General features: G+C 35.1%; 1 protein-coding gene across 4 annotated transcripts in view; it reads left to right on the forward strand.

The window, feature by feature from the left end:
* The first annotated feature begins 2572 nt into the window (after positions 1-2572).
* The window catches only part of LOC129000018 (sal-like protein 3), a 118293-nt gene continuing 94782 nt past the window's right edge, over positions 2573-26083 (forward strand). For all 4 annotated transcript variants that reach the window (XM_054426862.1, XM_054426863.1, XM_054426864.1 and 1 more), the window contains exon 1: positions 2573-2821. In XM_054426862.1, the coding sequence (XP_054282837.1) occupies positions 2743-2821 (79 nt within the window). In that variant the 5' untranslated portion in view covers positions 2573-2742. The remainder of the gene's footprint in view (positions 2822-26083) is intronic.

The following is a 26083-nucleotide window of genomic DNA, read 5'->3' on the forward strand; positions in this document are numbered from 1 at the left end:
TGTTCGTTACTGCAGTCGAAGTAACAGTTTGTAGTACTAGGCGAGGGAGATTGGCCAAGCACATTATGATGTCCATATACAGCGCATGTTACTTCTGTGCACCATCTTATCTAACTAACAAGCCCAACTGACCGTCCCGTCTCCATAAACACTGCCTACTGTAGTATGACTCGGCTCAGCCCTCGCCTCTCGATATACTGCAGTATTTTGTGCTTATAATGACCATAAACATGTGTTAAATTGTTAAATCTAGTTTGTGAGAGGTGTAAATGTGGTTATTTGTTAGTTACGGTGTCGAATTAATTTTTTGTGTTTTTTAATGAATTTAGGAAAATGAGTGACCAATTTTCCGGATTTAGGTAGACCAACTAAAAGTGAGTTAAACTCTTAATTCCTTAGTATTACCCCATGGAGGTAGCAGTATTTCTGTATCTACCTACGTGAAGGGAACGGTCCAAATCCTGGTCTTGCTACTGTCTACAACGTAATGTCAACCATGTGTTAGATAGTATCACTAATTGATAGCATTCTAAAAAAAAGGGGGAGGTTTGGGATTTCAGGAGCCAAATAGTTGGGTATTTTTGTCACCTTTTATAGTATTGATCGAAGCACGTTCTCCATTACAAGGATAGTTATCCTTATGTAGAAGATGTATCTCTTTGTTTCCAAAAGTGGACTTACAGCTTAACTTAACGTACAAAACTTAGCTAAAACCTGTGGTGATTGGTGGGATTTGAACCCCGTACTCTAGACCAGACACGCTGCGCTCTTATCACTCAACCAGTCACGCCCTAATCACATTAGATCAACTTTGTAGGACATTATTTGTTACATCTACGTACTTTGGAGGCATTGGACTGTTGATCTTAAAACTTGTTTATTACAACTTTTTTTTTAACTTAATTCGATTTAACAAGAACTTTTAATCAAACTACTTGTACAACTCAATTAAATAAATAATATAAGGGTCTTAAACAATCAAACAAGCATTTTTTTCAGTAACAATTGAATGATTTTTTTTACAACAACTATTGTCATTAATCTTGATAAACTATTTATACCAAAATAACTAGTCTATAAGACAATTTATGAAAAAAAAATTAAACTATCTTTAAAACAGAATTTCCAATAACACAATTAGACAGTTTATTTCTTACAATGCTTTGGGTTTACAAACCCATCCCATTTTCACAACTCTCTTACAACTTGATAACGCACTTCTATTAATATTTGTTCTATTAATAAATCTTCACAAATATTAGACGCCAACATGTTATTAGACGTTTCATGATAAGTCGTACCTATACATTTATCGTACTTTTTTTATAAGTCAATATTATTTTGTCTACTACAAACGTAGTTTGGAATATTTTTTTTTTTTTTGACTTTATCCCATGCTATGTTAGTCCAGCGGTTTGTTTTCAGTGGACTGTTTGCGTTTCTCATCTGAACTAAATTCATAGTTCTGTGGATGGGTGACTAGTATTGCGAATTCTTGGATTTCAGTTTATTTCCTTGTTGATAGTTCTTAGTCATATATATACTTATTGTTTACTCAAGTTTATTTGTTCGACAGAACCAAATCAATCTTTTTACAGGCCAAACCAACACTCTGAACTGAAGCATTGACTAATAGAATGCTAATAGTCAATGACTGAAGCAGCATTTTGGTTGAACTGAACCAGCAGTGTTGGTCAAAAATTATAATTAATCGTGTTCTTTTGGAAGAGAAGTTTTATACAGTAATAAGTGTTTTAATACTTCAGGTAATTTCGTTTTAATTAACAATACAGAATCATATTTAGTGTGGCAGATTCAGTTCAAATTGCAAATGTTTCGGTTTAAGGTTAACCCAAAAATCGGTAATTTTCGATTACCGATATCTGTATACAACCAGTGTTTCCACTTTACACAACCGACGATTGGACGTTTCCTCAACCATTGCAAATGAGTTCATAAGTTTCCCAATTTGGTAACAAGTGACGGCTATATGTAATAACTAGCTGTACCCGCGGGCTTTGCCCCGTTTAACTTCATAAGTATTCGCATGGCTCAACTCAATCACGTCCTGGTTGAAGTTCGTTCGCTACGCTCACTCACCTTTAATTACGTTTATAGTGTCTTCTACTGTAATTTGTTTTCGCGCTTCTATTTAGTTATGCACTTAGCTTGAAAATATTTATAATATTGCATGGTAGGTTCCAACCAAACCTTAGTCTTTCTCAAATCATTTTTTACTAATAAACCCAAAGAAAGTTTCTCTATACGTCAACCAAATTCTTATAGCAATAGCAGTTACCCAAATTATCAAACCACCCCCAAAGTCATATCTTACAACCCCACCTTCGAGCACTACAAACAAACACATAGTAAAATCAAAATCTACATTTCACAGGTGATAGGCGATCGAGGGAGTATTTAAATAGTATAATGTATTTAGCCGTATGAATGGACCCCCCGCCACCGCTCGCGAGGTCGCCTCTGATTGGTCGGAGGTTCAACAAGCTCCGCCCCCCACGGGGGAGACTCCTCGCTTGGATGTAACGCTCAGTCAGTCCCTTGCACTCGTCAGGGTCACATCGCAGCTTTATGAATATTAATTTTTAATATTTAATTTTCCGATTCCACTGTGTTCATTATATCTCCCTCAGCGCACCGGAGGACTTAGTTCTGGAGGATCGTCTGTCGGTCGCTCCCTCACTTGTGCCGTGGACGTGGTAGCCAGTGATGAGCTGAAGCAAGATGTCACGCCGCAAGCAGGCCAGACCCATCAGGGTGTTCGAGTCGGAGGACGGGCTGGAGACGGAAGCACCACAAAACGGTAAGTCCGCGAAGTGTTGTGTCATGTGAAGTGTTGTGTATATAAGTGGTTGTGTATGATAAGGTGGAATTCGACGATAAATATACGGAGGGTGTAAAAATAGTTAAGTAACGCAAGTATGGTTTTTTACACCACTAAGCTGCGGTGTAGGCCTACAATGTAAAGTAGCAACCAACAACAAAACCGCTGTAAAAATCTACCGGTACATGTACAAATTGATGTGAAAATATAATTATTTTCAACCCCTACAACAGTTTTGCACCTCTCTCTGTATTTAGATTACATGTCCTATTTTGTACAGTACGTTACTGACTGCATTATAATATTTAAAAAGGTTTTAAAGGCCGAAGTAGAATATTCTATAATATTTAACTAATCAAACTCAATGACGTTGGTTACATTAATAATTACACTAATAATCGTCCAAATATTGCAATTTTAGTTTACGATTTAAATTCATTGTTAAAATATTAACAGTTTATTGAAATTTTCTCTCATAATAGCGTCTAAACATAGTACAGTATCACAATATTTACAATCACTAAATTTGTAAACAACTAACAAATAAATAACAAATATATTCTAGTTGATATATGTTATTAGTGACTCATTTAAATAAAAAGTTCAAGACAGTTGTAAGCGTATATTAAATTTCCAATTATATTTTATGTTGAAATATAAAAAAGAGTTTACTGGTTAGCGCGCGGCAATGGCAACTTTTGCCGGGAATATTCGCGAGAAACCCGGCTGTTGCTGGCAACCCGAACCGATATAAGTTACACTCTCGATTTACAAACATTAAAAATAATCTTTGGTAAAATCATAATTCTCCCTTAAGAATTCAATAGCGAGACGATTCTTTCATTGTTTATATACAAATAATTTTATTAGACTTGGCACTTCAATCATAAACGCGTAAACAATATATTTTTGTCGTGTTTATATGTATTTTTTTATAAATAGTAGATAATGGATTAAAATTACCTTCTGCATTTAATTTTAAATTCATATTTCACGCACATAATCTTAATAGCGTTGATCTACTCATGTTTGACATATAAAAGATATAAGAGGTAAAATTATTTTATAAAAAAATATTTTTTCGTGTATTACTTTACAGCTTAATAATTTTTTACGGATAGATTTATGGAATTTAAAAATTTTACACGCATGCTATGAATAAAATTATACTCTTTACACGGACACCATTAGAGCAAAAATTTTAACACCCAAGGAAATGTGATGTACAGGTACGTTCTAAAACAAAAATATGATAGTTAAGCGACTAGTAACACCTAAAATCCATGAACTTACAATAATATTTTTGCAAATAGGTTCAAATTTTCTTTATGCCTTAAAATGTAAAATTAACTAATAACCGTTTAAATCTTTGCTGGCATCCAAGTTTTCTTTTGATTTTGCCTGATCAAATAATCATCTAAAATTGTTGATTTATTGTATTCCCCACAAAAAGAAAAGTTTAATTTCTGGTTTTAATAATCTAAAATACAGTTCATTTCAACGAGTTGCCGACATAGTACAACTATAGGACACTTGTCGATTTGTCTACTATCGTAATTTAAATTGAGTCTCGTTGAATTTATTTAATTTTCCCTCGGTTGCATTTGACCAGTATTCCATTCCAAAAATTCGAATATTATAAGTCATAAGTCATTTATTCAACTAGATTTGCATATGTATATTATGTATGTATATTACGGTACAACTAAGTTTTTTATTGCTTATATTTTTTTTTTCAAAACTGCCAGCATGTGTCAAGAAATAAGACTTAACATACGATTTAGTGATTGATAAGTATATTGTTGCTCACCTGTGCATAATAATTTCATCTGACGTCATGCTACGGGCTAAATGCCTCAGCCAAGAATCCCTAGCATTGCTATTTTCCGAGAAGTTCAACCCTCAAATTTGGACAATGCAGGGTTGTTTTCTCTAATCCCTCTAGAAATATTTTATCCCTTGGAATGAGGTATTTTCTTGGAAATCAACACGGTCGAAACATAAATATAGTTGGTATCTGTGTGCAATATTTCCAAGATAGCATTGTACCTAGAATTTCATATTGGCAAAAGTAAACTAGTGCAAGTAACAATCTGCCATTTATGTTAAGAATTTGGACTATTTTTGCATTGGGTACGGAAGAAATCATGAAATATTAGTTTGATTTCAACCCCCAAAAAACGGGAGCAGAATTAATCAATTTGGGTTTATGTGATCTGAATTTTGGTAAGAACATCCTTATAACGAGGTTAATTTATTGCTATAGTGGATAGATAGGGCAATTGTGTTTAATATTTAACGTTGGGAAGTTTCATTCTAATTCACACCTTCAAAGTAACTACGGGTTAATTAATTTGTCTACAAAGGCATTGCTGAAAAGCTAGCATATACCTACCTATACACTATACTATTGTACACAGTACCCGTAAGAGCAGATACCGTTTTTAGCATCGAATTAGACGTGATCGTGGAACGAAAAAATTGGTCAATTGGTGATATATTAAATTTAAAATTATTAAAGTATGCATATCAGCTTTACTATGGGCAATGGTTGAACAGGCTATCCAGACAAAACGTTTTGTATCGTCTCAATTGTCAATTTCTGCTCGCGATCGCTTCTGTATTTATAGATTTACTCTCCAAGACAAAAGAACTATAAATAAGGTACATTAACTATTTGTGTCGCTGATAATACGCCGACACAACACTGGTACGCTATCATCGAGACGTTGTGTTTTATAGAATAATTATAAGTCGGCTTTAAATTAATTATAATGGTGGTGATGTTGATTAGAAATGGCCCATTTGTAGTCTGGCTTGGGGCCAATGGCGGTGAACTATCTGTTACCTGGGACTACAGGTACACAGGACTAGACGGAACTAGTGCGGTTACATGTTGTAAAGTAGGCCTTTACAAATTAGAACCCAATCGCCGTTTTTTTATATATATATTTAGCTTGTTATTGTATTATTAGGGAAGAAACGTTGTCATATTTTCTTAATAGTATACCAAGACCATTATTTGTCTTAAAGTAATATTCTATTTAATGCGACTAAAGGTATGTAGGGAAATAAATTGCCATTACAGACCGATTGTAAATTGAGTAATCTTAATGAATGACAGTTGAAATACATTAAATGTTATTTTGTATGGATGAATTTAATCGATTTATAGGTTACGGGTGTGCTGTATGACCTGTCATAAATATAAGTATTGATGATTAACAAATAATTAGTACACTAAAATTAAAATAACCACGTATAAAATCTAAGTTGTGTGCACGCGTATCAAAAAGAAAATTTCTAAACTTCTTGAACCAAAACATTTATTTCTGAAATCGCAAAATGTAAATTTACCATGAATGTATGAGGATCGACAGGGTGTTTAAAAAAAAAAACATTTCCATTACACAGTATACAGTTTAGCAACGTCATAATTTCCATGCTAAACTGAAGGTAGATAAATTGTGTACTTCAATAAAATGTTACTTGGATAATTTAGTGCAGTGTTACCAATAGTTAAAACAAAATTTCCCTCCTCGCCTCAGGTTGGTGTTATTTTGTCGCTGGCTCTAGCCGTTATCTATACTTTGTCTCTGACCCCAACTGCCTTGTCGCTTGTAGTGGCTTGTACTTCGCCTATCTCAGACACTACAAGATCACGGCCAACCATCTCCAGGGCTTGTCTTTATAGTCATAGTCCTTCCAGTGTATTGTTGTGTTTTATTTATTTTCTAAATATAATAAAGCAGTAAGTACTGTATTGCAGAAACAGCTTAAACATACGAATTTTAATAAAATAATCAATGAGTAGGGCGAATTCAAAGTTTAATTTATCAACGAATTACGGATGAAGTCATACTGTATTGTAACTAATAAAGACATACTAATAAATAATTAAAAAATTAGTAAAAGTGTCTAGGCATTGCATTTGATGTTTCTTCATGTTATTATTTGCTTTTATGGCAGTTGTTCCCATTAAATTATCAAATAAAATAATACAGCGTCGTAAATTGTAAAGTGGCCAAAATAAAATTTTACAGAATGAATTAGGAATTAGGCTATTACATTTCAGTAATGATTGTAATAAACAACGATTTATAATGTTATAAATTGTTCTATAATAACCTTTAATGTTTTGTTAGAACTTTGGTAATTACAAACTATTCTGATATTCGACATTTAAGTATTTAACTAAATTATTACTAATTCTTTTGATGTACATAAAATAGTGTTGCTGTTGAATCAGATTAAATAATATTTTTTCAACAGGCCTATGTAAAAGAGGAATGTGATACACCAACTAAAATTCCTAGCGCTTTTTTATCCCAGTTAATATATCTAATATCGGGTATCATTATCAACAGCAAAATGTTTTGAATTACTTAGTCCATATTCTACTTACCGTTTTACTCTTTTATGAATTAAACTGCTACCCGCGGCAAACGTTTTAATAAGTAGTTTCTACTTGTTCTTTCATAGCCGTATTAAATCCTAACCTATAATAGATGTCCCTATTATATATTTAGTACTTGACAATGATTTCATATTGATTTATCATTAGTTTGTCACATTGTCATCACACATTCTAAATTCTAGTAATCAAGGTTTTATCTAAAACTAAAAAAAATCTCTCCCTGTTTTATGTAAAAACTGACAGAGTTTTTAATTATTCAAGCTGTTTCAAATCGGTTTTTAAAGCTTTCGCAAAACAATTTAATTTTTATACGGCAGAACCCAAATTGTTTCAAGCTCAATATATATTCAGTATTGTAGTATGTAAAATATTAAGGAATATATATATATATATGCACTGATACAGTATTTCCACATAGTACGCCAGAAGCCCGCGAGGATGCGCGATCTTGTGCGTGCGCGCACACATCTGCCCGTCAACCTTTTTGTCTCTCATTTAAACATAGCCTCACATTAATTAATTTAACCTCAGCTCTCCTTTTGCCCTTTTCTTGTCACTGTTTTTGTTGGCTCGCCCTCGTTTATACGAATTACGTCTCGCGGAAGCGAAGGTTTAGTGAAATTTACGAGCCGTTCAAGTATAATAAAATGCGTCTGAGTCATAGATATTTGCATGTTTGGAATAATCGCCGAATATCCGTGTTCAGTATTTATTAATATCTTGAGATGTAAAAGAGGTGTTCTCTGTGGATTTTAACTTTGGTGAGGATTTAATGAATAACAATTTTCTCCGATTAGCGTAAGCCTGACCGGTCGAAATCCACCGTAACTTGTTTATGCATAATTTACAACCTAAAAGAAAGAGTAGGTGTGGATCTACGATTTTAAGAAGTATTTTATAGTATCTTAAAGTATTTTTTTTTTTAATATCACATAAAATTTCTGCTTTTATATACGGTATAGAAACTTTGTACCTACGCATTGATGGGTCTAGTTTGATATGTATTGTGTCTGTTAGCAAAATTCGTTTCTTATGATAATTATGTTGTTTCTGTGCATTTTTATGCAATTTAAAATTAAATTATTTTACAGTCACATTCAAACGTCTCTCTGTGATGTATACGAGTAGGATCGTATGAATTTTTACACCTAAAGAAAAGTCTTTGGTAATCATCCAGTAGGCCTAAATAGGGATTTTCTCAACTGGGAAAAATCCTTTTCAGCATTTTCTTAGATTTTTATTGATATAGGCCTAGTTTAGCTAAATGAAAATTTACTCCGCACGGTCTTCAAAATTATCTTCAAAATTTTAGTTTAACAATCACTATAAAAACCTTTACATCCTTCAAACATACGATCATTATTCTCCCACTACAGAAATCGTTTAAAATTAATTGCATCCACGAAAACTAGTGTCTTTCCTACATCACTTTGAGCTATGTTCCAAAAAGTACAATAAGTACCAATAAGGTAAAATAATCGCACTATAGTGCAATGTCCTTGAAATGAACATCATTGTTGACCTAACCGAGAAAGGCATGGAAGGTCGTATGACTATGACAAAGTTGTCAAACAGCTATTGTGCTGCTACTGCGACTGCCTTCTGTATCTGATCATTATTGATAAGCTTCTGATCAAAGATAAGATGCGTAAGCAACGTATTGTTGTTTACCTTACTCGTGACTTCAAAAATGTTAATAAGTTGCAGTATTTGCAGTAGACGCGGGTTTTTATTATGTTTGGCGTGGAATTTTTCTCAACTAAAAGACAGTGAGTTTTTGTATACAGTATCTATTTGAAACCAGTTTGTATTTAAAATATGTATTTAAGTAAGTACCCAACGAAATATATCTTCAGGAAAAATGCTGATAAAATAAAATAAATCAAAATAAAAAGATAAGAATATTCAACCGTACATATTCATTTTCGTGAAGACTTTTCATACATTTTCATGTCCTCTTATTATTCATTTTGTATGGCGACTAAATCAGACGTATATTCCGTTGAATTCGCCAATTAATCGATGCATTAAGACAGCTACACACAATTACGTTTTTAAAATGATTATGAATGCATGATGAATATTAGAATGAAGTCGAGCATGAGTACTGATTATCAACAGTTTCTTTTGCTGGGACCATTTATTAAAAGTTTAATTGAGGAACTTGGTATAGTTATCATAAAGCCCAGTATGAGAACGCGTACAGTATAACAGTATAGTATAACAGGCCTAAACCGACGACATGTTATTTATTAGACCAGCACTATAACCACTCAACTACCTTCTAGGCCAAACCAAACCATAAACCATTCAGCAATGTGTTTGTTTCATAATCCTTGTCAGCTTTGTAATAGTTTATTCTCAGTCAGCCGGTCCGTCAACAGTATATTAGAATTACACAATCAGCAAAGTCGTCATAGCCTATAGACGACAGACCTCCACGACTCTAGAATATAAAGCTGTGTTTGTACTACCAGTCAACCATGTATGAATATTGATCAGAATATTTTATTGTGATATTTACAACGCGTTATTTTCCATTCAAGGTTGCATTGGATTGCAAATGTGTATAAAATAGGTGTTTAAATGGTTATATAAGTTATGGTGTAGGTTGACTTGAAACTTTTTTCTTTCCAGATTTCTGTGGTGTATTCTAAACATTTAGATGTTTTAATGCGTTTCTGATAAATTATGTTTAAAATGGAAATGTTATCTTTCAGGTATTTTTAACTTTCAAAAGACAAATCTATAGACAAAGCGTTGCAATTTAAACTCCGTACAATGTACTGCATTTGAAATTAAGTTCTATGAAAAATCCACAAGAACAAAAGAAACACCTTTTGTTATACAAAATCAGTAAGGATTTGTTACTCATTTGATAAAACCTATGATAGGCGTGATGTTTTTTGATCGATTTTCTATTTTTTACGTGAATGCTTTTTGCTTTTCCCATAACAATATTTTCCTACTAATAATCAGAGTATATATTTCTAGTTCCTTCCAGACTAACGTTCAAACTGGGACCGACGTTCTCATCGGCATCCTACCCATTTGCAAATAAAAGTTTTCAGACGGTTAAAAACCGGATCGGAATTCGAACGATGGCATAATAAATATGATTAAGAACTCAATTAAAAGTGGGGCTATTAATTTGGAAACAATGGACGGACCACCAGGCGCGGTTTTTTGCAGTTCCAGCCTGACAAATTGTCATCCAGAGTTTGGGCGCCACGGCCCATGTGACCGGCAACAATAACTGCGCGGGATTGTCTCGATATTAACTGTCTTGTGTAATTTAGAAGACGGTTAGAAACCGGGAGTTATTTTAATCGAGTGGAATCAAAATTATTAGTGGTCAAAATCCGGTAGCTGTTCTGAAATCTTTCACAACTTGGTTCGGGATAGGTTAGCATAATGGTTTTTGTTTTCCTAATTTCCCAAAACTATTTTATTTCCGGTTCAAAGTACAGTGAATTTACTATCATAAGCTTACCCAACCTCATTCAATTACAATTTGAATTAGTAGGAGGAAGACGACTGATTTTGACTATCGGAGACTTTGATGTGTATTGTCAATGATATTGTATGGATATTTTTTATACTAATTAGTCAAACTGTGTATGTGCAGGATTTTTGTAAAGTTCAACTTGTATTGGCAAAGTACACTGTAAACTGGTTTGGAAAATGTAGTTGATCGAATCCGAGGTGTATTCCTTGTTGCAATATTTCCTTTGATTTTTGATCGGACTCGGAATTATGTTTGGTTAACTTCAGATGTAGATTCTGCATCATCCCAAATATTTATGAGTTGACATTAAAGCAAGCTAGTAGGTTAGTGATTCGTCAGTTTGCTACTTTGGTATCAATGCATGTTCATGAAGCTGTTCAATGTCTCTCAGAACTAAAAATGTTTCATTTACTCGGTCCAATCCTGAAACCAAGTTATTTTCCGGACTGTTGCTAATTAGCTCGGCAGAATGCAGTCCGACGTCCGGATAATTGATGGATGGATTGATTTGTCGATAGCACGCGCTCACACACGCACACACGCACGCACACAGTCACAGAACTACATCGAGTCTTCCAGTCTTCAATTAGACCAGAACTAGGTCGAAGTTCTCCGCACATGGAGTCTTCGAAGTCATACACGGATAGTAGCCAGTGAGGTTTCTTCTATAACCATTTCTGATCGAATGTTATCCTTAAACGCCAACCCGGTCGCATCAGCCGAGCCTTAACTGCTGAGTCAACGGTTATTGCTGACGGATCTGCTTAATCGCCAGCCCGGGAGGTCTCTGCAAATTAATTAATTATTTTTTCACACAAATCTCAGAGCAACTTGAGAATTGCCTTTCGTGATCAGTTTTTGTCGGCGCTGCTTCAAATGTAAAAAGCGTTCAAGAGGTTCTCGGAATCAATGGATAGCACCATTGTTTTATTTATTTACACTTGCAATGTTCAAATAAGGATTAACTAAAGCAATGATTTCTATTGAGAGAGCATCGGCAAACAACAAAGAAGTACGAGGTCTGTTAAAATACATTAATTAAATAGTTGTTGTTGGTCTTTTTCAGCGGAAGTCGTAAAGCAGATTTACAAAAAAATTTAAGAAAAGTTCTTCTGGAAATAGTTTATATACATCTCTTTATTGACACTTACGACGTTTCAATAATGATCGAAAGTGGTTAATTAAGTGACTGAGACTGGATAAACTAAAAAATCATTTGAAATTTATTTTGGTAACAGGTACCACAAGTTCCATTACTAAAAAAAATTTGTTAACAATTCGTCTTGCCAACAATCTCGAAATTACAACCCTTCTATTTAATCACCGTGCACGAAATATCGGTACTGGAGGTACTGGAATCTGAACAATTCCTTGAGGGATGCGGAGGTCATAATAGATCCCGGAATCAATTGCCACCGGAAGAAACCGTGTTCGGATTAAATTGGAGGTAAATTTTTGTTTAATTGGGCTGGGAAGCAAATGAGGGGGTGAAGGCACGCATGAATGCCCCAACCCCCACCCCTGTTGAACTACCCTCGCTTTTTAAACTGTTTAAGTAGGATGAGTCGATGCTCCCACCCATTCCACTATAAACAGATACAACTTTAAACTTCACTTAACCTCGGAAGGGATTAATTGTACACACCGAGTTTTCTTCTGGGTTTTCATTGATATTAGTATGTTTTATACTAGTTAAATAGCAAGAAACACTTATTATCAACACGTTTGCTTATTAATAAGTTCGATATTGAATACGTTGTTAGTGTGCTGGGCCATTTTCCAAATCAGTAAGACATAAAATTATTATTAATTTGATAGATAAACTTTTCCTTGTTTCAGTAAAATAACAAAGAGTCTGTTCGAAAACGAGAAAAGTCAAACTATGTATAACTTAATTGCAATAAGAGTCCTTGAGAAAGGAAAGTAATATTTTATATTACCAAATACTTTGAAGGATACAAAATATTTGTAAATTCCCAGTAGGCTACTATGTGAAGGAGTTGATTATAGTGGTTCCCATAAGATCGTCCCCATTTACCCATTAAATCCAGAATTGACTATGAAATCTGTTCGAACACTGTCGGTGGTCTTGGGAAAATCGATTGGACCCGCTTCAGTTATTTCCTTGCTCAGGATAATCCTCTATGAAGTGTTTATTTTTCCTGTCATGTAAAAATACATTTAGATTTATGTGTTCGGAGTGTTATATTGTAATCGTTTTTTTTTTTCATTGGTTCTTCAACTTTAAGATAATATAATAAACTAGCATAAAAATTGAAACAAGAATCAAGATCAGAACACGGTGACATTAGCTAAATAAAATTATAGAATGTTTAAATATCTTCTTGATCAGCATTTTCCGTGTTATTAAATGTACGTGTTATTAACATTGTAGAATGTTGAAAGAAATAATAATTCAAATCCAGTGATTCCGTATTAAGTATACCACAAAGAATAAATTCATATTTCAAATTAATTGAAATACAAATCATAGTACAGTAATAGAATAATGTGGGTACATTTTTAAGAAACACTACAAGAGATTCTACAAATTCCACCTAATATATATTAAATAGTATGGAAGACTAGCCAAAAGTGATCAAATCAATGCAAAAACCCCAATAACTCAACTTCTAAATCAATATAACTAATTCAATAGAAAAATATGATCAACATTGTATTCCTTCTTTCCAATATAATGTTTCCACCAAGAAAAATTTTGGATGGATACAGAATCATTTTAACAAATTAATTTCCTTGCATTTTCGTATGCAACTAAACAGTCTTATAGTCACATGGGAACGTTCAGAAGGCAATAAATCTCATGTGAATAAATAATTCAAAACATAGCACGGAGACGTGCCCAAGGCATTAAGCATGATTTAAAGTTATGGAAACACAGGCATTAAAGGCATTATGAAGAGAACGTTAACAATAAATGGCAAGCTTAATCAAAGAATGCGATTGTGTAAAGTAAATATTGCTGACAATGTGATAGGTAGTTAACTTATACACTATAGTATGTTCATAGCAGGAAGAACTTTGATGAGTTCCATTGACTTTAAATACGCAAGTAGACTCGTCGTCCTTTGTAAAATCTAAAAATAAAATCTCGTTTTGATTAGTATTGTATTGGTAACGCATGAATATGTCAATGATTACGTTCACCCATTCAATTACAAAAAAAAACTTCATTAAATCGGAGTGTTTATTTGGGGGGTGAATGTCAAGAAACTATTTTTTTTTCACATATTAAATACACTAACTGGATATATTATCAGGATTCCTGAGTCAAAACTACTGAGACAAAGTTAGGCTTCATAGGTTGTAGAAGGAACCTCCAAGAATACATTTTGTTCTCATAAAAATCACAGTTTCCAATGTTTAAATAGCTAAAGGTGAACAAATTAATTGAGTTTATGGTTTTTAATAATTGTGGGATGGGCGTTGTATCGTAATTTCCCTTCATATCCAATGCATACTAATTAAATACAACTCAACATTTCAATATATATAAAAAATGTCTCCTTTACTCCCACTTAACTAAATCAGGGTTAGCTAGGATTAATCCTTCCCTAATTTATACTTTATTTAGCATGAAGCATGTCCTAGCTACAACTCCCAAAATTAAAACTTTTTCCCCTAATGTTCAAGATCATGTTAAAGATGGTTATGCACTAATGTTCAAGATCATCAGTGCACAAACCAAACCAATAATGACAACTTGAGAAACTTGCAATTGAGTATTTTTGAACGATGACAACACTGTGTTCTTTTCTCTGAGATGCAATATTAATATAATTAAAAGCCTCATAAACACAAACATCTCTTTGACCTTCCGCTAAGAAATAAATCATCACAACTCCACAACACATCTTAGAGTTAACATTTCGGCGAACGCTTTTTATTGGCCCACGTGTTCGCGCCAGATGGATTCCGAGCGTTTTATGTTCGTTTATTTTACCAAATTTATAATCATCACCATTTTAGCCGCTAATGTTATTTTAGTTGAAGAAATCCCGAGTTTACTGCCCGCGGTTGGATTCTTTAGTTGGAATCGTTTAGGTTTTGTATAGCTTGCTACTATAGCTACATAAAGAAGCTGTATAAACTTCCCCAAACAACAGTTTATGTAGTATGTATCGTTAATGCTTATGCTTATTTAGTATAACGTAAAAGCACCAATGCTTAAATCCTTACTATATAGCTAACTTATTTATTTCTTGTCATGCTTTGGGAGACTGGACACTATTATGCTTTGGACTATTGGATGATCTTCCTTCAATGCTTGAAAAAAATATTTTTGGTTTATCTGTATGCCAATTCGTACCAATTTAGTAAATTATTTCCACACATAGAACCACTGTATCGCCAAACTTGTTTAATGTCAGCACTTTTATAAATGTACGTACTACATGTTTAAAAAATGATTGTTTGGTGCGTGTGCTGAGTATATTTAGCACTATGTTTGCCTGAAGTAAGTTATACAAATAGTTGTGCGTTTCGTTTTCATACCTCGACAAACACATTAATCTTTTTTACACATTTTCCTCTGTGTCTTAGTACCCCAGTTTCCCTCCATTTTCAACACGTAATCAACTGATCAGTTGCATTGTGGCAGTCTCCTTCTCATTTTACCATAGACAAAAAATGAGTCTATGATTTTACTCACCACGAACTTCACTTCCACACATTTCCCTCCATTTTCATCAGCGACATTAAGTCAGTCTCCACCAATCTGTCGACACTGTCGTTTCTACTCGGTATGTGGCTGCACAAGCTAAACCATTTTTTTTAAATTTCCCCCCATTTTTACATACTTTGTTTCCCTCCATTTTAACCACCCCGATCAGCTGGATGACAGTCTCCACTCAGCTGTTGACACTGTCTCGGTCTGTGACTGTACAATATTTACTACCGTCCTCCACTATAAAGATACTACCTCGCTTTAATTGGTCCTGCCTCGTGGTCGTTAGGATTTATTGAGCCCTCGTTCTCCGTCTAGGAATGTTTAGTTAATCGTGACATATATTATTGATACCTGTTGGTCCTGAGTCCTGTGTTGAAAGGTAAGTGTTTCCAGGGTAATTCCGTGGCCCACGCACAAGATACATTGTGCATTCGTGTTGTTCTGTCCGTTACAACTGGAAACTGGTTGAACCAATCAGATATAATGTTTCCTTGATTTCTATTTACGGTAGTTCTAATAGAATAACTGTATATGTTAAGTTGTTTTTTATTACAATGTTTAATTGGTTCTGGAATTAGGCTACGTTAGTTTATACCAAAGTATTAGAAAAACTCAATAAATTAAACAATTAACTACAAATTTGGATTTTTTAAATCCTAAATCGGGGACAATAGTTTGAGTTACTTTTTTCTTATTAATAATTGGTCTTGATGCGATCTAACCATACCATTTATTACATGATTGTCCAATGTTTAATAACACATAGGTCCAGAAATGATCTACTTCACAGTTAAACAAGAAATGTATAACCACTCAATCTGATAATTATTCAAATTATTTAAGTTTTGTGTCAGAAACCCTCGAACTCAAAACTCATATTGTAGAACATTCACAAATATAAATTATTTATGTGAAAAGTAATACTGTACATCTGTCGAACACCTTATTGACATCGGATCACAAATGTACCAGAAACCCTCCAACTCCCCTTGCAAATATTTGCTCGCGAGGGCCAAAACCAGGTAATTTGTCTACCCGAAATCGGGAATGTCTTGATCCATTCGGGGCTGGTGATAAAGGCCCTATAACTGTCAGGTTTATGTATAGGGGTCGACATTATGGGGCCCCGGCTGTCATAAGTCACCGGGACTGTCATATTAGCAGGGGTCAGTTCGCGAGCGCGTGCCGGCCATATGGGCCCCGGTGGCTGGGGGCTCCGCCTCACTGGCGCTGACCATCACATGTCGGGAACGTGTCCTGGGGAAGTGACAGTAAATTTTGTATGGCTTTTAGCGAGGGAAGTTCCCCAAAACTGTAAATGTGTGTGGTTAAAATTTCTACTTGAGAAATTGGTTTTAATGTTCTGATAGTTTTAACACCAAGTTTAAGTTAGGCTCTATACCTTTTGGTAACAAAACTAGGTAGTGTTATCACAAAGTTTGGTGATTAGTGGGATTTGAACCGAGCTCCATACGACAACGGTGCTATGCTCTAACATTACACCAGTTGCCTCGGTAAAGCCTCGGTTTCCTAGTGTCACTCTGAATTGATAATACGTCTGAGTAACTTGAACGTAAATAAACAGGCCCTTCGAAAATAGTCAACGCTCTCATTGGATTGCAGGAACAACTTGACGAAATTGATTCGCGTATTGGGTAAAATATCAAACAGCAAAAGTAAAACTCGTCTCTAGGGACTACAAAGCAGGACTTCGAAACATAACTGAAATAGTATTATTTGTGTGGATTTTATGTAAATGAACAAATAACGCATTTTCTTTACTAATCGAATTAAATGAAAGCCTGTTAGAATTCCAATCAATACGTTTAAGAATACTTTCTTGGAAAAGAGTTTGAAAAAAATATTAATTAACGAAGTACTTTATGAAAGATTAAGTTACTTTCCACTTTGAACCTCGTAAGTCTACCGCAGTTAATCGCTGGGGATTCTCCAGGTCCATTAGACCATGTCGATACCCTTGTTTGTTTTCTATAAGCGACTCAAGGTGCATGGAGAGGGTGGGAATCCTCGCATCAACAGTTTCGGTTTTTTCCTCGCTCGGCGGCTCGTGATATAATAACCTCCATTGTGACGGGATATTGCTCACCCTGTAGATACACTTTGACACCCCTTCCTCGACCGACGCTTAATAACCTCAAGTGACTCAATGTGTCGTGGTGAGGAATATATTTGGAGGATTTCATCGCACACTGCCACTCAACAAGGTACAGCAGTCGTTTTGACCTCTAGCATGTGGTGCTTAGTGGTCAGAGTTTTGATTGCAAAATGGTTGGATTTGAACCTTGAAATGTCCTCAAACACTTATGGTTTGACTTTTGAGCCGCTTAAGGGCTGATGAAGGAGTAATTGTTATTTTAGTAAACAAAAGGGATATGTCCAATTTAATTTTATACGTAGAATTCTTTTATATTCTACCATAGAATGTTTATGGGGGTATATTTCCCTATTTCCACAAACAATGGCTGACTTGTTAGCAATCAAAATTTCTAACAGAATAAGGACAGAGGCTAGCTTTAATTTCATTTTTTGTCATCAACTTTAGTGTCTTGTGTTTCCATTTTTCATAATAAAAAAACTCGAAAAATGCATAACCAATCAGGGATTGTATCCGAATTTCCAATGGAATATAGAAAGTTAGATGATGTCTAATTGCGTCCGTATGAGACGGTCTTGCTTTTTCATTTTATTTAATGACAATACGAATTTGAAGCACAGTTTTCCATAAGAAACAACTAATGATTACTGATATCGCGTTGTGGATTTTTTGCCTTTCCAATAGTTATTTTTGATAAACCATCTGATACAGAGTGGTAAACACTTCTATTTGTTTTGTTTGTTCCTGAAGAAGGCTAATGCCGAAATATAGAACTGTTTTTGTGAAAAGTGTGTAAATAGTTTATTTTTTATAACAATAGTTATTTGAGTAAGACTATGTCAAAAACGTTCTACCTTAATCAGCAGTTAACTCAACCATCTCGCAATATCATGTGAAACACTACTGCCCTTTCCAAAGTGTCGATTTCCACTGTTCCAATATCTTTCATTCCTTGTCTACCTGCAAGTCGCTCTCTGCCAAATAGCCGCTGACGATGGACACTGCCTATTGTCACAGTTTGTTATGATTTCGCCATTTATATTGTTTACCACTCGCCTGACACTCGTCACGACGCTACAAACACTCTTCGCTTCCGACCGCTATTTCTGTGCTACTTATCTCTTTTGTTTGGTGATTTTTTTCTGATTCTGTAAGTGTCACCGTCAAGTTTGTGCCAAGTTTCCAAAAGAGAATTTCCATTTTTGTAACTGGTATAGTTGGTGTTAGGTTAATGTGTGATCGTTGCCAGTGTAGTATTGTGTTTTCTATCAAAATGGGGAACTTTGAGATCAGTAGCTTTTGAATTAGATATGTAATACATCCTACCAAAAATATCTGGTAAGTTGGTACAATATCAAAGTTAATGTTTTCTATTGTCATGGATATGTTTGGAAATATGAAGCTATAATATAAATAAGAAGCTATAATATTTTCTACCAACCACTTCTATAATTCATCCAAAAAGTCAACCTACCCTAGGTATCAGTTTTTACAACAAATTTAACTTACAAGACATATGTGTCTGCCTCGGGATTTCTTATTTACCTCTTTACCAGCAAAAACGACGTGCCAGGAAGTCCGGTTATTAATATGAGTATGGTGGGAAAGGGGATGGTAACAGGTGCCAAAGCGGCTGCTTTGTTCCGCAATCAATTCTTCACGCCGCACTATAGTGTATCAATGACCGACGCCGACACTACGTCCATTCAGCGCATTACTTGGTTTAACGACCAACGACCACCAACGGCTCATCTGCTAAACGGGCACTCGTCTGGGCAGAGGTACAGTAACCTAACATAACCAAACCTAACCTAACTCAACCTAACCTAACCAAACCTATCCTAACCTAAATCAACCTAACATAACCTAACATGACCAAACCTATCCTAACCTAACTTAATCAAGCCTAACCTAACCTAACCGATTATTCCGTTTTTTCGTCCTATCTCCGGTGTTTTTCGGATCCAAAAAATTCCATATTCTTAATCTACACAATATTCCGCATATTTTGAGTACCCACATGACGTATTTTGAGTAAAAAATATTTTCCCCGTTTTCCCTTTTTTCGGTAATTTCCGGTCTTTTCCGAAAAATAAAAACGTCATTTTCGGATTCAGCGTTAAATTTAGGTCATTATGAAAAAAAAATTCACTTTTGCGACTAGTCACTACGTCGGAATAATTACCGTATGGGACACTTTTGGTAGAGGAAGAGTGGCTATTTAAACAGATGGACATGGAACTGATGGAGAAGTCTTCGTAGATGTTCAAGGGAACGGGAGCTGTTTGTGCATGACTCGTCAGATGCTGAGGTTCATGAAGACAAGACTGTTTGGGAAGAAGCTTATGAGAAGTGATGGAATAGTCTGGGATCAGGTTCAAGATTTTGTATTATTGAAGAAGCATATGGAAAGCAATGGGTAGATGGGAGCGTCTGAGTAGATTTTCGATGTGAAGTCGCGCAACTAGGAATAGTCTTTGCAGCAGACTCAGACACGGGATTGGGTTATGACAGCCTTTGGATTTGGTATTATTTTCCTTACCGAAATGCATCTGGGAAAAAGAGTGTTCAATCCCTTCTCCATGGTTCTACATCTACGAAGTTCGTTCCCTTGCCTCATCGATCTTCCGTACCCTCATCGATTTCGTTTCCTATACCTTCATATAAGTCCATAACAAGAATGTTTCTAACTCTGGATTATTCTTTCTGTAGTACAGCTCTTAGAGACAGAATGGCAAGAGGAAATGTATCATAGCCTAATTCAAACTTTAATTTAGAGTCTAATCGTACGCAAATTTACTTCAACCTAGCCAACTCACATCCGAAGACATCAAAGGCTATCTTACACACCAAAACAAACCTTGAATCCTCAAACACGTATGAAACCCCTCCCAAACTTCACATTTGGACAAGGTTTTCCCATTCAAACAAATGTTGGTTTACACAACCTCTACAGCTTGTTTGCTCATCCACTATTGGCTATGATCGCCAATAAACGTGTAGATTATGACGGTCCACAAACACAAACTGATGTTTGATCATGTTTGTTGATCACCTGCGCTCAAGTCGGATCAAAGCCGTGTAAACATCGATCTCTTTTTGACATTTCAACATACAACATACAAACACCTCTCATATAATATGAGTGGTGCTATTCTCGGGATGGCGCCGAGCCGTCAACATCTGATCAACATTGCTGATCTGCAAATGTTGATTTGTTGGCGCTTTTGTTTTTATCCATAACTGTATGGGTTGCCTTTAATATTCAACATTGTTTAATACTTTGAATAGAGATCTGTAGAGATAATTTTTTGTCATAACTGTTAGTAATTTTGATTTGTTTGTAAAAAATATTACTTTTGAGCATTGCACGTTACTATCTTAATTTTGTAAATTGATACACATTTCTTTAATAATTTTCCAAACTTGAATATAAACAGCAAATTTTGCTAAAATGTCTAAGAATACAAATTATAATGTGAAAACCACATTAACACTCATGCTCAGTCGCCAAGCATGTCTCACACAACTCTATCCACTCTTCACTTATCCTTCTCTTTCAAATGACCGCCTCCAGGGTCATCAGGGAAATTACGCTTCTGGTCTATCTATATAATACCATTAACCGCGTTCAACACCGAAGCCAGTTCCCGCCACATTCGGATATGAAACTCCCGCGCTCGCGGTAAGTCCACTATCAGCTGTTAATTGGTCGCAGGCCACCGGAGAAGCTCCTCATTATAATCCCGCCAGATTTTCCCGCCAGACATAAATCTGATACACAATGACGTTTCGCCGTTTTTATCCCTTTTATTGATAAGGTATAAAAATAAATCCGTGAAAGACGAATGCTCCGAAGGAATATTAATGAGTGAAAAACTCGGAATGTTAATTTATTCCGATTTCATATTCAAAGCCCTGATCTTTTATGTGTAAGGGTTATGGCCGACTTCATTAGGTTTAATTGAGTGTCGGGGTTATTTTCTATCGGTTTTACGTTTTATCGCTTACAACCTAGATGTAATCGATTTTAACGCGATTTCTCTCATAAAGACACCTCTGCACAACCTCACTTGTTAATCCACCAGACAAAGCCGTGTGCTCCCGCTATCTCCGCGTTCCGCCACCTCCGAACCCAAATCTGTCCCGCCACCTCCGAATTCTTGAGTGACCCTTATAATCCCGTCACTGCCTGCGTTGGTAGCTGTCATTGCATGCACGGCTGCAAAGCCCCGTGGATGGAAGATTTAATGAAAATTTAACCCGTGGGTTAGGTTAGGTTAGGTTTGGTTAGGTTAGGTTAGGACGGAAAGTCTTAACGCATATAGTAACCGAGGATTATAGGAGTCACTCTGAAATTCGGAGGTGGCGGGACGCGGAGATATTTATGATTGTCAAAAGATAATAGCTATGAACGGATGAACAGACAGATACAATTAAACGGAAGATTTTAGTTAAACACTCCTTTGAAGTCCGGCAACGCTTCGTGAGCTTCTCTCCGAACCGAAGAACAAAATAAAATAGACCTCGTTATTGCAATCTCTGATTGTTACTGAACTTTGAATCATTTGAATTCAGTCAGGTATTATTTTCTAACGTGTTGTGTTTCTTAAACAAGCTGCTTATTTTATATTGTAATACAAATATATGGATTGTTATTTTAAACGTTCCTTCTTGTTCACAAAGTGCTTAAACCGATAAGGAGTAGAACTTGTTCTACACTTGCTATGAGTAGTGTTACCGGTGCACTATACCATACTGATATTATTGGCATATTTTAGGTTCAAAGAGTAAAAGAAGCTCCGGTTACTGTATAATTTTATGAAAAAACGTTACATGTAAAATTCCAAGCCAATATTGATATTAAATTTTAAATGGTTTGAGCGTAGCGAGTTCACAAATTCTGAAACCTCTGCTGCAAAAGACTTGTTAAGCTTAGGATTCACTTCGGGATCCATTTTATTAGTCTTACGTGATCGTCAGTATTTTGAATTGCATTTTATAAAAATCCCTAATGTATCAGTTTCTTCGCAAGAAATTGATAAGAATAATGTAATATTGTACGAATTCAGTCAGGGATCGCAATGCCCCTGGGATTTTTTGGCTTTAATCAAAACATAAACTATAACTATTAGCATAACTATTTTTCCAATGTTTCGGCTCCCATTCAGCAAATGGTTTCGTATAGTTAGCGGAAACCAGCCCGGAATGGAAATGTTCCTTCAGAGCTACTCTTAAAGTGCAAGAACCCGTCTAACGCACGAGCATTCTGAGTCAATCAGTGGGAGACGATAAATCGTTATTAAAGTGCAACGATTGGCGACACTTTGCATAAAAGTGGCTCAGTTCGCACTCTGGAGCTATTGGAGAGATCATAGATGCTTGGTTCATAGTCGTGGTGAACAGAGCAAATACAGGGTGTCCCGTAACTCTCTGGACATATGTATATAGCGTTATTCCTTAGGTCAAGACAAACACATTTCACCATAGGAACATGGGTCTGTGGGGTCTAGTTTACCGACTGTCGGTATTTATGTGTTTTTTACAAAAACATTAATAACTCCTAAACGGTTTAAGATACAGCTTTGATAGTTTGCAAAATGTTTATCTCATTAAGACCTTTTATTGTTAGAAATTATACTAAAAAATCATTAACCGTTTCAAAATGGTGGCCATTTAAAATATTTGATGCCAAATTTCACGAAAACCGTTAACTTTACAAAAAAAGTGCAAGAGACAACAAAGTTTGTAAATTTTATGTAGTTTTCAATGATACCTTATTTGTTAAGATTGAAAAATAATAACAGAGAAACTAGTTGTTTTCGTAATGTATGACCACCTTTTTCCATTTAAACAATGCTAAACAACGTAAAAGGAGTATTAGCATTGTTTAAATGGAGAAAAGTGGTCAGGCATTTGGAAAAGAAGACATTTCTCTGTTATTATTTATCCAATCTTAACAAATACTACATAAAATTAACAAACATTTTTGTCACTTGCACTTTTTTTGTAAAGTTAACGGTTTTCGTGAAATTTGGCATCAAATATTTTAAATGGCCGCCATTTTGAAACGGTTAATGATTTTTTAGTATAATTTCTAACGATAAAAGGTCTTAATAAGATAAACATTTTTGCAAAATATCAAAGCTGTATCTTAAACCGTTTAGGAGTTACTAATGTTTTTGTAAAAAAAAAACACATAAATACCGACAGTCGGTAAACTAGACACCACAGACCCATGTTCCTATGGTGAAATGTGTTTGTCTTGACCTAAGGAATAACGCTATATACGTATGTCCAGAGAGTTACGGGACACCCTGTATACAGTGCACTAGTCTATTCTCCGATGTACTTTTCATTAGTTCATTTTTTTCAGATAGATTTGAGGGAATAGCACAGTTATACGAGATATAAACTGAATAATGCATACAAAATTTATCAAAATGGTTTCAAATTTATCAATCCTCAGTCAATATTATGAGTCTATTTATGTCAACGACATCTACCAATTCGTCACCCATATTCGCTATCTCGCAAAATATTTGCTAAAGTTTTTATCTTTTGGTACGCTCTTCGAATCTTTTATTTGTTCAGCTGATAATCCGATGAAAAATTCTAAGAATCAAGTGAATACATATTTACCAACTATTTTCCATTGTAGTTGGCAATGTGCTAGGTTTACTTTATGTTTATGATATTTTCCACACCAAAACTCTTTGACGTGACTCACGTTTAAATCCTCAGCTAAATTTACTCAGAGATCTTTATAAACCAATCCAACATCAAGGGACGACCACGTAAAGAATTCTCTAAGGATAAAGTCAGAAGAAATCCATCCATTTGCAAAATTCCCTTCGCTTCTTTATAAGCAACGGATGAGTAGAGTGGTTGTATGTTATATCTGCAATCTCAGCCGATTTTAACTCATAACCGCTGCGTTTGAAAGGCATTTTGACCACACACTCCCCTTCAACTCTTTCAGGTATAAACATATCGCGAATATCAAAGGAAATCCTGATGAAGGGTTAAAAGAGCATTTTCCGCACAAACATTTTACCTTAGACGCGTTCAGCCTTTAAGGAGTTTTATTCATTATTGATGTTTTTTTATATCGTTCATTGCAAAATGTGCAACGTGAATTAAAAGTTACCAGCCTTTAGACTAAGGGAAGCGTAACAAATACAGCGTTAAATATAAACAAAAAAATCTGATGAGAACACTAAGAGTTTTCGTAAAAAATTACATTACTTGTAATTTATTCAGAACGAACAGAGACTCGACAATGTCAACTATTGACGCAGTTTCAACGTGAAAAACATAACAATAATTAAATCAAATTAAATTATCCCTATTGAGAAACGTTAATAACCAATCGGTAATTGTAAAATCCCATTCTATTGTCTGTCAATCGCTTATTTCATCATCAATTATTAATCAATACCGCCTATTAGTGTCACAATTAGCTTCACCGACATATTTCCAATTAGTTTATAATTGTTCGCGATAGAGGGTATTTGAAGCATCTGCTCGGATTAGATATATTATTTACAGTTGGCAAAACATTAGGAAAGTTGGATGGATTATGATGGCGACCGGGCAAATCCTTGCTGCATCTGCTGGTTTTTGAACGGAGGGTTTTTAATCATTATTTATGGTAACAAACCGCGGTATGAACTCCCCGTCGTGCTTTTGTCACTGACATCTCACTCTCTCTCTCTCTCTCTCTCTCTCTCTCTCCACAGGTCACGCCTGGGGTTCTCACAATGCTATCACTTTGTCCTCACTTTATTATGTGTTTATCACCGAGATATATTAGAATCAGACACAAAGACTCCGCGTTACTCCTATTCAAATTTTAGATTTCTCCTTTTAATCGTGTTTTAGATTCATTTGTGACCCATCGCTGAGGAAAATGAAGTTCATAGTATGTATATATCATTGTACAAAAGGTAATTTTTCTCTTGAAGGAATTTCTATGGACCAGTTTTATTTGTGCAGTAATTGACACATATAGTAAATTTTTGTTTGTTGACAAGATTTATATTGACATAGGATGGTCGCTATTTGAAAAATTGGCCTCGATGGAAAGTGCCGTTTTCAGGGCGGCTTGGCTTCCGCATAGTGAAGATTTTAGTAGCCTAGTTTTCAAGTAAATGTTGAAGATTAATTTCCCTGAAGATGGACTATATATCAATCCGAAATGTCAGATTATGTTTATAGTACTGTGACACCTGCTGAGGTCTACAACTATAATAATCATAGTAGTTTTCTCAAATAATTTTCCACTTTTTCGTATCAGCCAAACCATTTTAGGCTATCAAATACTGCAAGAATATCAGCAAATCACAAGTGTGTTCCGATTTAAGCATTTACAGCTCTATACACCTCAGTCGAGCTTTGAAATACTCTAATTAATACAGGTTCTTGTGCGACCAAAACCTAAATTTTTCACACAAAAAGTTATAAAAAACCCAAATTCACTGCGGCGTACAAATCTGGAACCGCCTGTC

This window comes from Macrosteles quadrilineatus, unplaced genomic scaffold, assembly GCF_028750875.1.
Source record: "Macrosteles quadrilineatus isolate MER2022 unplaced genomic scaffold, UCM_ALF_1.0 Scaffold_8__2_contigs__length_117827958, whole genome shotgun sequence".
Classification (NCBI taxonomy): domain Eukaryota; kingdom Metazoa; phylum Arthropoda; class Insecta; order Hemiptera; family Cicadellidae; genus Macrosteles; species Macrosteles quadrilineatus.